Source organism: Dendrobates tinctorius, unplaced genomic scaffold (genome assembly GCF_039654945.1).
Source record: "Dendrobates tinctorius isolate UK_male_01 unplaced genomic scaffold, ASM3965494v1 ptg000104l, whole genome shotgun sequence".
Taxonomy (NCBI): domain Eukaryota; kingdom Metazoa; phylum Chordata; class Amphibia; order Anura; family Dendrobatidae; genus Dendrobates; species Dendrobates tinctorius.
Window position 1 is genome coordinate 16,449,411 of NW_027361772.1, and position 18,012 is coordinate 16,467,422.

At 46.6% G+C, this 18,012-nt stretch overlaps 1 protein-coding gene across 1 annotated transcript in view; it reads left to right on the forward strand.

Annotated features, from left to right (window-relative positions):
• Nucleotides 1–18,012, forward strand: part of LOC141100378 (gamma-glutamyl hydrolase-like) — a 40,964-nt gene that overhangs the window by 11,551 nt on the left and 11,401 nt on the right. The window contains exon 3 of the mRNA XM_073588819.1: nucleotides 13,769–13,883. Within this exon, the coding sequence (XP_073444920.1) occupies nucleotides 13,769–13,883 (115 nt within the window). The remainder of the gene's footprint in view (nucleotides 1–13,768; nucleotides 13,884–18,012) is intronic.

The window sequence follows — 18,012 nt, forward strand, 5'->3', positions numbered from 1 at the left end:
GTGAAAGATGGTGTAGTACCAGGTTTTGGCCACAAGATGTAGACAGAGAGCAGTGAGAAAAGGACTCAACAGCAAGCTTTAGGCTATGTGCACTCAGTGCGGATTCTGCTGCGGATCTGCAGCGGATTCGGCCCTGCAGATCTGCAGCAGAACTGCAGGTGATGTACAGTACCATGCTAGCCTATGGAAAATTGAAAACGCTGTGTAGACGGTGCAGATTTTTCCTCGCGGTTTTGACTGCGGTTTCAAATCCGCAGAAAGAATTGACATGTCATTCTTTTCTGCGGATTCCGCTGCCATTTGCCATCTCCTCCATTGTGGAGGTGATAAACCGCAGGCTAATCCGCAGGTAAACTGCAGGTCTTTTGCAAAATCCGCGGGTGAATCCGCACCGTGTGCGCATAGCCTTAGTCTAGGGAAACTGCATAGTCATGGTGGGCAGAGTTACAGGACTGAGAAGGGGATTTCCAGACGGAGGAGATATCATGAAGGAGAGTCCCAGGGAAAGGGCAGACACCCAGGAGGAATAGAGAAGCGGGAAGAGCTCAGGAGAGGACAGAGGAAGGAGAAGCTGGGGAAAGGCAGAAGAGAAAGAGACGGTTACTTGGAGAAGGGGGTGGCCCTGAGAGGAGAGCTGCAGGACGGGACGGCAGTGACTAACGGAGGTCTACAATTGGCGTAGTCGGCAGGATCTTCACTGCCTAATATACCAACGCCAGTGGTGAGACCGTGCTGAAGATTCAAAGGACCTGAGCTGAGCAGATTGAAGATTGTGTCTGAGTGGATTACAATATGGGCTGTGATTGGAATTGCCGGATTTGACCCAAAGTTACACTGCTGGAAAAGCTGGGTGCCATTGCAGAAAAGCTGGGTACTCCTCTACTTTAACAGACTACAGACCGGATTTGACTAAAAAGAAAAAGGAGGAGGATCCTGAAAGAGACTTTGTGCTCCTCCAGAAATGGCAACTGTCGGGATGGAGGAGTTTGGCGCTAAGTTGGACTACCAGGGGCAGCTAAGTCGAGCCCACCTAGCAGAGGTGCGTCCGCACTCTCCACCATCCATGTCGGAGTCAGAGACAGTGTGGGAACCGGGACATGCTCGTCAGCCATTGGAGCAGCCGTCGCTGACGTGTCCTGCGGAACCATCGGGCCTGGAGGCCAGTCCTGCCGGACGGCGGGATGAAGAACAACAGCGGACTCCAGGTGACGGGCACGGGAGCGGCAGAGGACTGGCGGGGCCCTTCCCACGGGTGACGGCTGGCGACATTGCCGATATCATCGCTCAGAAAAAGAACAAGGAGCGGGAGATCTGGGGGCCCTCCATGAGAAGGGAGAAACCGCCATGTCTGTTCTCCGGAGCCACGGGCTGCTCGTATATACTAACCCTGAGCGGGGTTACGGATTCATTAAGGAGGCAGAGACTGGCCACAAGGACTACCTTTATGCAGCCTCCATAAAGCATGGGAGGGCACTGCAGATGGGGGGACTGGGTGTCCTTCTATAAAGAGTACTGCCCCCGTGGCTACTATGCGGTAGCCATGATTGTGTACCCTGAAGAATACGGAACCCCGTGAGGGGGAGGTGGACTCCTGGGTCTCGGGCGCTAAGGACACTCGTGGCCCATGGACTGCCAGGCATCCTGGGCCCTACGGCTGTGGGGTGCCCTCCTGCTGGCAAAGAAGAACGGCCATCAGGAGATGGCCCGGAGCACCGCTGATGTTCACGGACTACCGGGACTGCTGCGTTCTCCTTGGGGGTAAGAAACCCTACTTCTGATGCAGAAGGGATGTGTTGGGGGCACTGCTCACAAAGGAAGGGGGCGCTCTTGTATTTACAAATGTTTTCATAATAAGTAGATATTGTCTATATAAAGATTTGGGGGGTTATTATTATGATAAGGAATAGTAGTAGATATGCTGAATAATAAAGAGGGCAAGAGTTAATTAATAATAATGGTTAAAATAAATTTTTAAAAGTAGAGGTAATGAGCGTATTTAACAGGAATAATTCAAATGTTGCCGGAAAATTGGTTAAATTGTTATACTAAAAAAATATGTTCAAGAAGGAGGTCCAAAATGTGAAGAAGAGGAAAATGCTTGCCATGACTAAATAATAAAAAAAGGGGTAAGAGGGTTTGTGATTTAGAACAGACAGCGTTCCACAGGTCAGGTCCTAGGTGGAAAAATACCCGGAATGGAAGAAAAGGGAAGGCGGTGACCTGGTAGGCCAGAGCCTCGGTCATCCCACCCTTAGCGTGGAACGCAATTCTGGAGAGTAAGAACAGTGGGGGAGAGCACCGTTAAGGAGTTCGGGTGATCCTACCCCAATGAACGAAAATTGCATCGGCGAGTAGCCGTCAGCTACTCAGAGTTTAATTACTCCCGGCTCTACCCAGCATCCCATGTCGGGCTAGGGAGCTGCTTAGGTAACCGGCCACATGGGCAAAAGAAAGTGGGAAAAAAAACGAAGGATACGGGATTGTCGGGGACAACAATGATCAAAGGAAGGGGGTATGTAGGGGGTGGAGTGACCTATGCACCTGTCTGATAAAGAGGGAAATGTAAAGAGATGATGTATACAATGCTTTATTCTGACTTGTAAGTATATTGTGTGGGACAACAGCTAGAATTAGTGAAAGATGGTGTAGTACCGGGTTTTGGCCACAAGATGGAGACAGAGAACAGTGAAAAAAGGACTCAACAGCAAGCCTAAGGCTAGAGAAACCGCATAGTCATGGTGGGCGGAGTTGCGGGAATGAGAAGGGGATTTCCAGAAAGAGGAGATATAAGGAAGGAGAGTCCCAGGGGAAGGGCAGACAGCCAGGAGGAAGAGAGAAGTGGGAAGAGCTCAGGAGAGGACAGAGGAGGAGAAGCTCAGGAAAGACAAGAGAGAAAGAGACGGTGACTCGGAGAAGGGGGTGGCCCTGGGAGGAGAGCTTTAGGACGGTACTGCAGTGACTAATCGAGGTCTGGGGTACAGGACGGCTGGACACCGAAGAGTGAGTAGGTGTTGCAGAAGGCAGACTCGGATGGGGGAAGTGCTGTGGCCGTGGGCCTAACGGCAGCCGCAGTGAAGGAACCCAGGGGTCTTCTCGAACAGAAGCAGAAGGAAGGTGACAGGTACCCAGACCAGGGAGCAGAAGCTGTTGTGTCTGCTGTGGATGTCAAGAGGACACCCAATAAAGTTTGGACCTGATTGAACAGATTTCTGCGTCTGTCTCCCGTCTCTTCCACAGCCGAAAGGGACCACCACCCCCCAGTCGGCGCACGTACTACACCTACATAATAATAATTTCTTGCTTGTGCCCCCAAACAATCATAGTGACCCATTATAAGACCATCCATGTTGAGGTTTGCTTTGTTGTCCCAATTACCCAGTTACAGTACCCCTGAGTGTGTATGAGATGTAGGGGGTTTCTAACTACCCCTATACAGGCCACAAGTGGTTAGATGGTATGGGTATCAAAAAAACTGACCGTCACATCCAAACATAAATCATGTCTGAACAGGTGCTTACCTAGAATAGCCAACTCAAATACAATCAAACAGATAAGGCAGCACTCTGTAGCGCTATAGCATGCAAACACGGAATATGAAAATTGAATTGCATTAATGCACTAGAAATATGAAAAATTGAGAATGCTTAGTGCATAAATTGGCCAATTCATGTGTACTTGGCAGCCACAATAAGGCGATTGGCCAATTTATGTACTAAGCATTCTCAATTTTTCATATTTCTAGTGCATTAATGCAATTCAATTTTCATATTCCGTGTTTGCATGCTATAGCACTACAGAGTGCTGCCTTATCTGTTTGATTGTATTTGAGTTGGCTACTCTAGGTAAGCACCTGTTCAGACCTTATTTATGTTTGATGTGACGGTCAGTTTTCTTGATATTTGTATGTAGTAGCCTTCTGACTGAGCACTCCGCCCCTTAGCCTTAGGTGTTTTTAATTGCAACAGGATCCTACCCCTCCACAGAGATTCAGCCCAAGAGAGGATTCACAATAGGTTCCCAGAGAGATGTAGACTGTCTAAGAGAGGATTGGCGTTGGGTCCTGGCAAACGAGAATCACCATATATCGTGGCTGCCAGGTACACATGAATTGGCCAATTTATGCGTTAAGCATTCTCAATTTTTCATATTTCTAGTGCAGTAATGCAATTCAATTTTCATATTTCATGTTTGCATGCTATAGCGCTAGAGAGTGCTACTTATACTCCACGCAGGGAGGTAACATGAGGTAGTTCCAGGGCCGGCTTTAGGGGCAGGCAGACCAGGCAGCTGCCTAGGGCCCCCGCTCCCCCAGGGGCCCCTACCTAGCGGCACATCATGCCACCGCTATTAGGCCCCTGAGAGGCAGGAGGGCCCGCCTGCCCCCAGCGCTGACTCCCCCGCCGCATTGATGGTGGAGGAGAGAGCGTCATCGCGCAGTCACTGTGTGCCACGCAGTGCAGGAGACAGGAGCCGGGAGCAGCACGGCACGAGGAGAAGGTGAGGAGTGTTTATTTTTTATATCGTTGTGTGTGCTGGACTGTCGGGCCTTTTTTTTGGGCGGGGGGTTATGCTATGTGGCCTGGGCTACATACCATGTGTGGCTGATCTACCATGTGGTGCTGGGCTATATATACCATGTGTGGCTGGTCTATATATACCATGTGGTTCTGGGCTATATATACCATGTGTGGCTGGTCTATATATACCATGTGTGACTGGGCTATATACCATGTGGTGCTGGGCTATATATACCATGTGGTGTTGGGCTATATATACCATGTGTGGCTGGGCTATATACCATGTGTGGCTGGACTGTCGGGCCTTTTTTTTGGGCGGGGGTTATGCTATGTGGCCTGGGCTATATACCATGTGTGGCTGATCTACCATGTGGTGCTGGGCTATATATACCATGTGTGGCTGGTCTATATATATTCCATGTGGTGCTGGGCTATATATACCATGTGTGGCTGGTCTATATATACCATGTGGTTCTGGGCTATATATACCATGTGTGGCTGGGCTATATACCATGCGGTGCTGGGCTATATATACCATGTGGTGTTGGGCTATATATACCATGTGTGGCTGGGCTATATACCATGTGTGGCTGATCTACCATGTGGTGCTGGGCTATATATACCATGTGTGGCTAGTCTATATATACCATGTGGTGCTGGGCTATATATACCATGTGGTGCTGGGCTATATACAGCATGAGTGGCTGGTCTATATATGCCATGTGTGGCTGGTCTATATATACCATGTGTGGTTGGTCTATATATACCATGTGTGGCTGGTCTATATATACCATATGGTGGGGGGCTATTTATACCATGTGGTGCTGGGCTATATATACCATGTGGTGCTGGTCTATATATACCATATGTGGCTGGTCTATATATACCATGTGGTCCTGGGCTATTTATACCATGTGTGGCTGGGCTATAAATACCATGTGTGGCCTGGGCTATATACCATGTGTGGCTGGGCTATACATACCATGTGTGGCTGGGCTATATATACCATGTGGTGCTGGACAATATGTACCATGTGTGGTTGGGCTATATACCATGTGTGGCTGGGCTATATATTCCATGTGGTGCTGGGCTATATATACCATGTGGTGCTGGGCTATATATACTATGTGGTGCTGGGCTATATATACCATGTGTAGCTGGTCTATATATACCATGTGTGGCTGGGCTATATACCATCTGGTGCTGGGTTATATATGCCATGTGTGGCTAGTCTATATATACCATGTGGTGCTGAACTATATATACCATTTGTTGCTGGGCTATATACTATGCGGCTGTGTTATATACCATGGAGGGGTACATTTTACATCATATTCTATGGGGGAGGCTGTGTTATATAATATGGGGAGGTGGGCTGTATTATATTCTATTTGGGGCTACATTATATTCTATTGGGGGGCTGTATTATATTTATTATATTCTATGGGATGTGATTACATTATACTCTATGAGGAGGCTACATTGTATTCTATGGGGGCTAGATTATATTGTATGGGGGCTTCATTATACTTTATGAGGGCGCTACATTATATTCTATGGAGGGGCTACATTATACTGTATAAGGGCCTGCATTATATTCCATGGGGGCTGCAATATACTCTGAGGGGGCTGCCATATATTCTATGGAGGGGCTGCATTATACTATTTGAGGGGGGCTGCATTATATTCTGTGGGGGGGTTACATTATATTGTATGGCGGGGCTGCATTATACTCTGTGGGATGGCTGCATTATGCTCTGTGGGGTGGATGCATTATACTATATGTGGGATGCATTATACTGTATCGAGGACTATGGGGAATACATTATATGAAGAACTATGGGGTGCATTATACTATGGGAAGTGAATTGTACTACATGGGTGACTATGGCGGTGCATTATACTATATGGAGCACAATGAGGAGTGTATTATACTATATGGAGGACTGAGGAGTGCATTATCTTCCTGAATCAAGGTGCAACGTGCACAACTTTTTTTTTTATAGTCAAAGCAAAGTCCTATTACATCAGTGGTGCACATCCTGTGCCGCTGCAAAAGTGGATGAATCCTACGCCCTATTTCAGGTCAAGGACGAATCTGCAGCTGCAGAGGTCATAGGCTGCCACAATGAGACCGATTCTAAATTGGGCCTGGCAGTAGCCCGGGTGTCAGGTGTTGGCTGAGCCCGTTTCGGGCCCAGGAAGAGTCCCAGGTCATCTTCACTTCAGAGGATGAGTGCTACCGCATAATAATCCCGGGGACAGTCCTCTTTAACCCCTTCACTACCAAGGGTGGTTTGCACGTTAACTACCGGGCCAATTTTTACAATTCTGACCACTGTACCTTTATGAGGTCATAACTCTGGAACGCTTTCATGGATCCTGGTGATTCTGACATTGTTTTCTCGTGACATATTGTACTTCATGTTCGTGGTAAAATTGCATTCAAATAACTTGCGTTTATTTGTGAAAAAAACGGAAATTTGGCGAAAATTTTGAAAATTTCGCAATTTTCCAACTTTGAATTTTTATGCCCTTAAATCACAGCGATACGGCACACAAAAAACTTAATACATAACATTTCCCACATGTTTACTTTACATCAGCACAATTTTGCAACCAAAATTTTTTTTTGCTAGGAAGTTATAAGGGTTAAAATTTGACCAGCGATTTCTCATTTTTGCAACACCATTTTATTTTTAGGGACCACTTCACATTTGAAGCCACTTTGAGGGGTCTATATGATAGAAAATACCCAAAAGTGACACCATTCTAAAAACTGCACCCCTCAAGGTGCTTAAAACCACATTCAAGAAGTTTATTAACCCTTTAGGTGCGTCACAGGAATTTTTTGAATATTAAAAAAAAATGAACATTTAACTTTTTTTTCACAAAAAAAATACTTCAGGTTCAATTTTCTTTATTTTACCAAGGGTAACAGGAGAAATTGGACTGCAAAAGTTATTGTGCAATTTGTCCTGACTACGCTGATACCTGATATGTGGGGGGGAACCACTGTTTCGGCGCATGGCAGAGCTCAGAATGGAAGGAGCGCCGTTTGACTTTTTCAATGCAAAATTGGCTGGAATTCAGATCGGACGCCATGTCACGTTTGGCGAGCCCCTGATGTACCTAAACAGTGGAAACCCCCCCAAGTGACCCCATTTTGGAAACTAGACCCCCCAAGGAACTTATCTAGATATGTGGTGAGAACTTTGAACCCACAAGGGCTTCACAGAAGTTTATAACGTACAGCGGTACAATTAAAAAATCATATTTTTTCCACAAAAATGATCTTTTCACCCACAATTTTTATTTTTCCAAGGGTAACAGGACCCTAAAAGTTTTTGTGCAATTTGTCCTGAGTACGCTGATACCCCATATGTGGGTGTAAATGACTATTTGGGCGCATAGCAGAGCTCGGAAGGGAAGCAGCGCCATTTGACGTTTTTGGCTAGAATTGAGATCGGACACCATGTCGCGATTGGAAAACCCCTGATGTACCAAAACAGTGGAAACCCCCCACAAATGACACCATTTTGGAATCTAGACCCCCCAAGGAACTTATCTAGATGTGTGGTGAGAACTTTGAACCCCCAAGGGCTTCACAGAAGTTTATAACGTACAGCAGTACAATTAAAAAATCATATTTTTTCCACAAAAATGATCTTTTCACCCTCAATTCTTATTTTTCCAAAAGTAACAGGACCCTAAAAGATATTGTGCAATTTATCCTGAGTACGCTGATACCCCACATGTGGGTGTAAACCACTATTTGGGCGTATGGCAGAGCTCGGAAGGGAAGCAGCGCCATTTGACGTTTTTGGCTGGAATTGAGATCGGACACCATGTCGCATTAGGAAAGCCCCTGATGTACCAAAACAGTAGAAACCCCCCACAAATGACACCATTTTGGAAACTAGACCCCCCAAGGAACTTATCTAGATGTGTGGTGAGCACTTTGAACCCCCCAGTGCTTCACTGAAGTTTATAACGTCCGGGCGTGAAAATAAAAAAATCGTATTTTTTCCACAAACATGATCTTTTAGTCCCCATTTTTTTATTTTCCCAAGGGTAACAGGAGAAATTGGACCCCAAAAGTTGTTGTCCAATTTGTCCTGAGTACGCTGATACCTCATATGTGGGAGAAAACTACTGTATGGGCACACGTCGGGGCTCGGAAGGGAAGTAGTGACGTTTTGGAATGCAGACTTTGATGGAATGGTCTGCGGGTGTCATGTTGCGTTTGGAGAGCCCCTGATGTACCTAAACAGTGGAAACCCCCCACAAGTGACCCCATTTTGGAAACTAGACCCCCTAATGAACTTATCTAGATGTGTGGTGAGCACTTTGAACCCCCCCAGTGCTTCACAGAAGTTTATAACGACCGGGCGTGAAAATAAAAAAATCGTATTTTTTCCACAAACATGATCTTTTAGTCCCCATTTTTTTATTTTCCCAAGGGTAACAGGAGAAATTGGACCCCAAAAGTTGTTGTCCAATTTGTCCTGAGTACGCTGATACCTCATATGTGGGAGAAAACTACTGTATGGGCACACGTCGGGGCTCGGAAGGGAAGTAGTGACGTTTTGGAATGCAGACTTTGATGGAATGGTCTGCGGGTGTCATGTTGCGTTTGGAGAGCCCCTGATGTACCTAAACAGTGGAAACCCCCCACAAGTGACCCCATTTTGGAAACTAGACCCCCTAATGAACTTATCTAGATGTGTGGTGAGCACTTTGAACCCCCCCAGTGCTTCACAGAAGTTTATAACGACCGGGCGTGAAAATAAAAAAATCGTATTTTTTCCACAAACATGATCTTTTAGTCCCCATTTTTTTATTTTCCCAAGGGTAACAGGAGAAATTGGACCCCAAAAGTTGTTGTCCAATTTGTCCTGAGTACGCTGATACCTCATATGTGGGAGAAAACTACTGTATGGGCACACGTCGGGGCTCGGAAGGGAAGTAGTGACGTTTTGGAATGCAGACTTTGATGGATTGGTATGCGGGTGTCATGTGCGTTTGGAGAGCCCCTGATGTACCTAAACTATTGAAACTCCCCACAAGTGACCCCATTTTGGAAACTAGACCCCCCACGGAGCTTATCTAGATGTGTGGAGAGCACTTTGAACCCCCAAGTGCTTCACAGAAGTTTATAACGCCTGGGCGTGAAAATAAAAAAAACATTTTTTTCCGCAAAATTATATTTTTGCCCCCAGTTTTTTATTTTCCTAAGGGTAACAGGAGAAATTGGACCCCAAAAGTTGTTTTGTAATTTGTCCTGAGTAGGCTGATACCCTACATGTGGGGGTAAAACACTGTTTGGGCACATGGCAGAGCTTGGAAGGGAAGGAGCACCATTTGACTTTTTCAACGCAGAATTGGCTGGAATTGAGATCAGACGCCATGTTGCCTTTGGAGAGCACCTGATGTGCCCAAACAGTGGAAACCCCCAATTATAACTCCAACCCTAACCTCAACACACCCCTAACCCTAATCTGAGCCCTAGCCCTAACCCTATCCCTAACCCTAACCCTAGCCCTAACCCTAGCCCTAACCCTAACCCTAGCCCTAACCCTAACCCTAGCCTTAACCCTAGCCCTAACCCTAGCCCTAACCCTAGCCCTAACCCTACCCTAACCCTAACCCTAGCGGGAAAATGGAAATAAATACATTTTCTTTTAGTTTTATTATTTTTCTCTAACTAAGGGGGTGATAACGGGGGGTTTGATTTACGATTTATGGTGGTTTTTATGTTTGGCGGCTGTCGCACGCTAAAAGACGCTTTTTATTGTAAAAATAGTTTTTGCATCACCACATATTGTGAGCTATAATTTTTCCATATTTTGACCCACCGAGTCATGTGAGGTCTTATTTTTTGCGGGACGAGTTGACGTTTTTATTGGTACCATTTTCGGGCACGTGACATTTTTTGATCGCTTTTTATTCCGATTTTTGGGATGCAGAATGAACAAAAACCAGCTTTTCATGAATTTCTTTTGGGGGGTGCGTTTACACCGTTCCGCGTGCGGTAAAATTGATAACGCGTTTTTATTCTTCGGGTCAGTACGGTTACAGCGATACCTCATTTAGGTCGTTTTTTTATGTTTTGTCGGTTTTTTGCAATGAAAACAATTTTATATAAAAAATAATTATTTTTGTATCGCTTTATTCTGCGAGCTATAACTTTTTTATTTTTTTGCGGATGATGCTGTATGGTGGCTCGTTTTTTGCGGGACAAGATGACGTTTTCAGCGGTACCAAGGATATTTATATGCGTCTTTTTGATCGCGCGTTATTGCACTTTTTGTTCGGTGGTATGATAATAAATCATTATTTTTTGCTTCGTTTTTTATTTTTATTTTTTAAGGGGTTCGCTAAAGGGGTTAACTAATGGGACGGTTTTATAGGGAAGGTCATTACGGACGCGGCGATACCAAATATGTGTACTTTTATTGTTTTGTTTTTTTTTTATTTTCAAAAAATGGATTTATTGGGGAATATTTTTTTTTTTTTAACTAATTTATTTAGCGATTTTTTTTAAATTATTTTTAACACTTTTTTTTTTTTTTTTTTTACTTTATTACCTTGTCCCAGGTGGGACATCACTGTCCTGTGACAGATCGCTGATCTGTCACATCACAGATCACTGTGACAGATCAGCGATCTGTCACAGGCACTGCTGCAGACTTCCTCATGCCTGCGCTTTGCAGGCACTGAGGAAGCCAGCTTCCCCGAAGGCCCCCGTCGCCATCTTGGATTCGGGGGCCTGGAGGAAGGGAGTACCCCGCAGCAGCGCTGCACATTGCGCTGCCGTGGGGGGCTCAGGGAAGCACGGAGGGAGCCCCCTCCCTGCCGATGCTTCCCTTTAACCCCCGGTACACCGCGATCGCGTTTGATCGCGGTGTGCAAGGGGTTAACGTGTCGGGGGCGGTCCGTGACCGCCCCTGACACATTGTGCCGGGTGTCAGCTATGATAATTAGCTGACACTCGGCCGCGATCAGCGGCGCTCACCACGTGGGCGCCGCTGATCGCGATGACGTAATATTCCGTCCATGGTAATTAGGTCCATGGTCACATGGACGGAATATTACGTCAATTGTAGGTAAGGGGTTAAAGAATGACCCAAAGTTTCCTTCCTGTAGGGATTTAAAGGGAATCTGTCACCCCTTTTTTGAGATATTATATAATGATATCATTCAATTGTGTGTCACATAAGGATTCTCTTAGTACTTTTGCTTCCCCCTGACAACGCACCCTTCATGCATAAATACCTTGTTTATATCGGTTCAGATGTATGTAAACTTCCGCTGTCCGGTCCGCTGGGTGGGGCTTATTCAACTGCTCCCCCTCTCCCTGTCTTGCTCTACACAAGAAATGCGTAGAGCAAGACAGGGAGGGGGGAGCAGGTGAATAAGCCTAAAGAAAGAAAGGGGAAATCTAAACTGCCCCAGAGCAGACCCCAAAGCAATAGACAGCCCCCAACATGTATTGTCGGTGAAAAGCAGATGAAAACACAAACACAGACAGAAAGACAGGTTGAGCAAACGATGGGGCCAAACTAACTAAATAGGAAAGGACAGAAAAGATGCTGGCTGCAATCCGCAAAAATTCTGCCAAAATAATGTCTGATAGAAAAAAGGCCCTGAAGTCACTAGACTTCAAAATCACTATATCAGCACTCAGGTATATTCTGAAGACTGAGCAAAAGATCAACTTGACCAGAGACAAAAATGGAGCTCAGCCTGAACCAACAAGGGCAGGCAGAACACAAACACTAAGAAAACAGACACAATCTCATGGAAAAATAAGAGAGCAAAAACTTAGCTTTCAGAAAACAGGTACTGAACTAGTTTGCAAGAGCTCAGAGCAGAAAGGATCACCAGCAACCCTGCAGGGCATCAGCTGCCTTATATCCACTCAGTGATTCCGGGTGTCCAATCACACTCCGCCTGTTCAGATGACAGGTTTTTCCCATCCCAATCAATTTCACTACGTCTCTTCACCAGCAGAGGGAGTTCATCAGACATCAACGGTGAAGGGGAAAATGAACTCACAACACTATAGACTCTGAATGGCTAAGCTTCCCTTCTTCTTAAACATTGCGTGACTGCTGCTGTGTCCTGGGCCTAGAGCCCATGTGGACTGTTCGGGTGCCCAGGCCCTACTGACTACCTAAGGGAACATTCCTAGCTTACAACACAGCAGCCCCTCCTATGGTTAACCCTTTCCTACACTATACACTAGCTGAAAGGTCTGTACACTATAATGCCCCCATCTAGTGGCCAATTCAATAACTGCACTTACCCTATATACTATACATAGCAGCATTTCAACGGTATAACATTACACATATATACATTTAGCAAGACACGGTAATACACATAACAGTGTAGCAGTACCATTGTATAGGAGTGGTAATACACTAAATCGTGTGGCAGTACCATCACGTATTAGTAAATATGCATACACTGATACTAAACGGCATATGGATGAAAGAGAAAGGCAAAGGTATCAATGTAATATAGCATACCCCTTGCTGTGCCCACAACGGTCAGCACGAAGAGAGAGTAAGGCGTAGTCCTGCAGACGTCGATGAGCCGGGTTCTGATGGCCGCGATCAGTCTCTGATGCCTTTAACGGATTTCTGGGTCTGAGGTTTGGTGCGGAGACTCGGGCAAAGTTCAAAGCATTGCCGGAGCCTAGTGTGTGGCCCGACAGATATACATCGGGGGTTCAGGGAGCAGTCCCCGGTCACGCTTACAGTCTCTCTTAGGCGTCACGCACGCAGCTCTGACGGTTACGGAGCGTTTGGCACCTGGCTGTATGGTAGCTGAGTCACTGCGGTGAGCGATCGGGACGGCCAGGCGCGGACCTGCGCTGCTACCAAGCTCCAGGGCTGGAGCTCTCCCTTTTTCCACCCGCGCTTTGCATCTTCCCGCCAGAACCACATGTTCCCGTGTGCGTTGCTCCTGCTTCCCTAGCTCAGCAACGCTCCCTGAAGCTAAGTGCAAAAGTTGATCCAGTTGCTTAAGCTTTCCCTGGACAACAGAGGAGACAGCCACGACAGTTCCGGACCTGGCACAAAGGAGGTACCCCCGGTCCGGTCCTTCTGCCTACAGTGGTAGCACCTCTGCCACTATAATCACCCTCTGCAATGGCCAGTGGTTTTAGTATGTTTACTAGAGGATCTATAACGCTATGTAACGTAAAATGCACTTGTCATATCCCGAATTATATTTTTCAGGGATTATAACTCAGGAGGTCTCAGATGAAGCATTCTTCCAGTACGGTAAAACATATATTGCAGACTCCTATGTGAAATTTCTTGAGTCAGCAGGGAGCAGAGTTGTTCCTATCCGGTGAGCATGAACATCCATGAGAAAATGTACAGGTTTAGCTGGACATGTGTCATATGATGAAGTCTATTGCATCCCTTTTTGTAGTATAATTACATGTTAGTGTTAAATGGGTTATATTCGATTATTAAAAATATATACTTTTTCCATTAGAAACAGCGCCCCTCTGTTCCTCCAGACTATGTCTGGTATTGCACTCGGACTTATCCACTTCCCATCTGACAGTCAATCCATTTATTATCCCTTATATTTAGTATATTTAACCCACTATCTTGGGGTTAAATTTGACTCAGATCTTCCCTTCGCCCCCGTATTTAATCGCTCGCTCGTTAATGTCACCTACACCTCAAAAATATCTCTAGAATTCGATCTTTTCTCACCTTTGACTTTACAAAAACACTCTTTCTGTTGCTCTTGTTCATTCTCGTTTGGACTATTGTAACTCTCTGCTAACCGGTTTCCCTCTTTCTAAACTCTCCTCTCTCCAATACGTCCTCAATGCAGCAGCCAGGATCATATTCCTTTCCAGCCGTTACACTGATGCCTCTACCCTGTGCCAGATGTTGTACTCTCAGCCACAAAGTCCTCCACGGTTCTGCACCAGCCTACATCTCCTCCCTCATCTATGTCTATCACCCTCCCAGTGCCCTCCATTGCGCTAATGATGTTAGACTAACGTCCTCAATGATCCAAATCTCCCACTCCCGTCTCCAAGACCTCTCACGTGCTGCACTGATTCTCTGGAATGCACTACCCAGGACAATTCAATTAATCCCCAATAGCAACAAAGTTTTAAACATGCCCTAAAAACGCTTTCCCTTAAACTGACCTATTGCTTCACCTCACTTACCTAACTATTCCAGTTTTGCCCTCCCTAATTTTTCTTCCAAATCTGGTCCCTTGTATCATCTGTTCCCACACCCTCCATGCACTTAGTAGCATTTTGTTTCTGCACTTGTACAGATACTGGCTGGTGACCGCTTCATGCAGCGTTATGTGAACACCTTATCTATTACATTGATGGCCGGACCGTACAATATAAGCACTTTTTTACCATTTACCATTTGTATCTCTCCTTTTCCTCATAGATTGTAGCATGCGAGCAGGACCCTCACTCCTCTTGGTTTATTTTTAATAGTGTGTAACATCTGATATTGTCTGTACAATTCCCCTCTGAATTGTAAGCTGCTGCGGAATATGTTGGCGCTATAGAAATCATTATTATTAATATTTAATCTATGGCTATGTAGAGTAGATTGGTCCTCAACATTACCCAGAAATATCAGCGTTGGTCCTTGGGCCTTGTTTCTGCACAATAGCTTATATATCGCATGCATAATGTAAATCTGTGGGAAGTATGTGACCCTCACTGAACCACTGCTGACTTAATGAACACAGCCATAGTTGGAGAGGAAGTACTCTGTAACCACGAACGTTGATGACACTGCGGTTTTCACCCAATTTAGTGGCTATGTAATAAACTGCAGGTGCTGAGGATGTCGCCATGGATCCAAGACAGACCAAGAGTTAAAGGTTTATTTACAGGGAATTTTCACTCCAGGCAGGGAGGAGCAGTGGGGGGTTAAATGTGACAGAGTAAACAGTAAAACAGAAAAATAGAGTAAAGAAACCTATTTAACAGTTATGCAGCGTTGAAACGGTTAAACTGGGATTATTGCAACATCAGTCCGGGGAAAGCTTGATTGAATGGTCTCCTCCCACGTTGTCATCGATAACAGCGGCGCTTGCAGTTTCTGTAGTCTCTCCTCTGGATGAAGTTGGAACCTCAGGGGTTAAAGCAAGGAGCAGGGAGATGCTGCGGACCTGAGTCTCCCCTGCTCTGAGTCTCTATATGATACTGTGGCGCTGCCAGGGATATGGTCGCCACAGTGGCTTTGCCTTCCTCCAGGGGAGGGTAATGCCAGGCTTGGAGGCAATGATGGGTCTCTCTCGCAGTCAATCTAAGCATGCAACACAGTTCCACTCCAGGCCAGCAGGAGGAACTCTGAACCGGGATTAAGGGGAGAAGTGCTCTCTGAGGGCCAAGAGGAAGGAGTAGTCAGTCAGTCTGCGGAGGGTGAAGTGTGCAGACGTGTGGAAGGAGCGCTGAGATAGAGCAGAGAGGACGAGCTCATCTCTGGAGAGAGCGCATGAACTGGAGCCTGGTCTCCACGGTTGTACGGATACTAACAGTCCTGCAACAGACACCAGAGGAGTAGGAGGCTGTAAATGCACTACCCCCATCTAAGACTTGAGGGCGCAACAGCAGCTTGGATAGTGAGCCGGGACTCAGGAGAGAGGAGTCCCCGAGATAGGCTACAGCTGTCTGCTGTGCAAGTGAGGTTCTAGAGAACATCTGTCCGGAGGAACTCCAGTGTAAATCAGTACTAGGAGTACTTCACACTTAAAAGCGCTAGTAAGGAGACTGCACAACCCATCTGCTGAGAGAGAATCCCTGAATTGCTCCAATACCATCTGTAATCAGGACCCAGGACTGCATTCATCAAGTAAAGGTACAGAAATTGCATCCCGCTGTGTCTTGTCTGCTTCCTACCTTTCCGGCACTGCTACATCCCCGTGCCAACCACATCTACACTGCCCTGGGACTATAGCTTCACCTGTGGGGAGCTTTTATATCTTTGCTGCACCATCATACCATCAGTCCCAGCGGATCTGCATGCAGCGTCGGCTTAACACCTCCCTTGCCGAGCACCACAGGTGGCGTCACAAACTATTCATCTAACTACATTCCACCGTTCACATCTTCCTATTACTTGGGCGCCCAGGGCCACGGCTGCTGTGACACATCCCACTGATACCGGCCCGGTACCGAGTACCCCACAGCCCTGGGAGGGCGACCCAATATCCCGACTGTCTTTCCACAGGAATGATATTGCGCGCACTGGGAAGTCTCTCTGCCACACTCAGGGGCTCCGGCCTGTCACTGCGGTCACCGAGACTGCGTGCTCGGGTCACTGTCTCTGCACTGTCAGAGGGGAAGTCTCCTCTGGTCACAGAGGCTACCGAGTCCACGTACTCGCATACAGCGCTCTCAACGTCTTGTCCTACAGTCCCAGTCCTCTGATGGGGAGTTCTCTCTCTCTGGGAGCGCGGTGCCGCAGCCTGCTCTGCATCTGGCACTCTCAGCTCTGTCTCTGGCGCGCTCTGCTCTCCGTCTGGCACGCTCTGCTTTCGCGCCCTCTGCCTGCACAGCTTCCGGTCCACCACCCCTTCCCTTTCCTCACTGCACCCTACAGTCACATAGTGCAGTCGGTCCAGGCCAGAAAATCTCCCCCCCCCGGCAACCCTGCTGTCCGGCTAGGTGGTTCCGGACATGGAGCAGAGGGAGGTAACCCCTTTTGGGCTCTTCTTCCTCTTCACCCTCTTACAGCTACACTGCGTGGAAGGTCCAGTATATAGTGTCTGCAATTGGTGGTATCAGAAGCCCTGGGGCTGGCACTGATATTGTGCCTGGCACTGATATAGGAGCCATGTGTCTGGCACTGATAATGAGGTTGGCACTGTATCTGCCGGTGGCTTGTTGCTACATTGTGGCTGGCACTTATGTAGCAGACCCTAAAATGACCTTGATATAAAGGACCCTCTGAATTGTACTGTCAACGTCATGTGGTCAGAGGCCATGTAGCGATCCCTCAATGAGAACAAGTATGACTCTAGCTATTTCTTGCCGGGATCATGGTGACAACCTCATGCAGCCATTATCTATCCCCCATTCCCTCACGATGGCTGGCCCGTCATTGTAAATACGCCGCTGTAACTTGTTACTTGTGACTTGTATATGAACTGTTGACTTGTAAAGCGCTGCGGAGTATGTTGGCGCTATATAAATAAAGTTCCCCTCCCCATATAAACTTGCCAACAGCCTCGTTGAGACGAGAGAAAAATTTCTGAGGAACGCAGGCAGGAACGGTCTGGAATATATAGAGAAGTTTTGGCAAAATGTCCATTTTGATCACATTCCAGGACAAGGGTTCCAAGTCATAATTCATTAGATTTTGAAGAGTTTGTTCAAGGGTGGGGATATAATTGGAACGGTACAGATCATCCAAGTTCCCTGGAATTTGTTTCTTTGCATGTGACATTAACATGTTAATGGAAGAGCCGTGTTGCA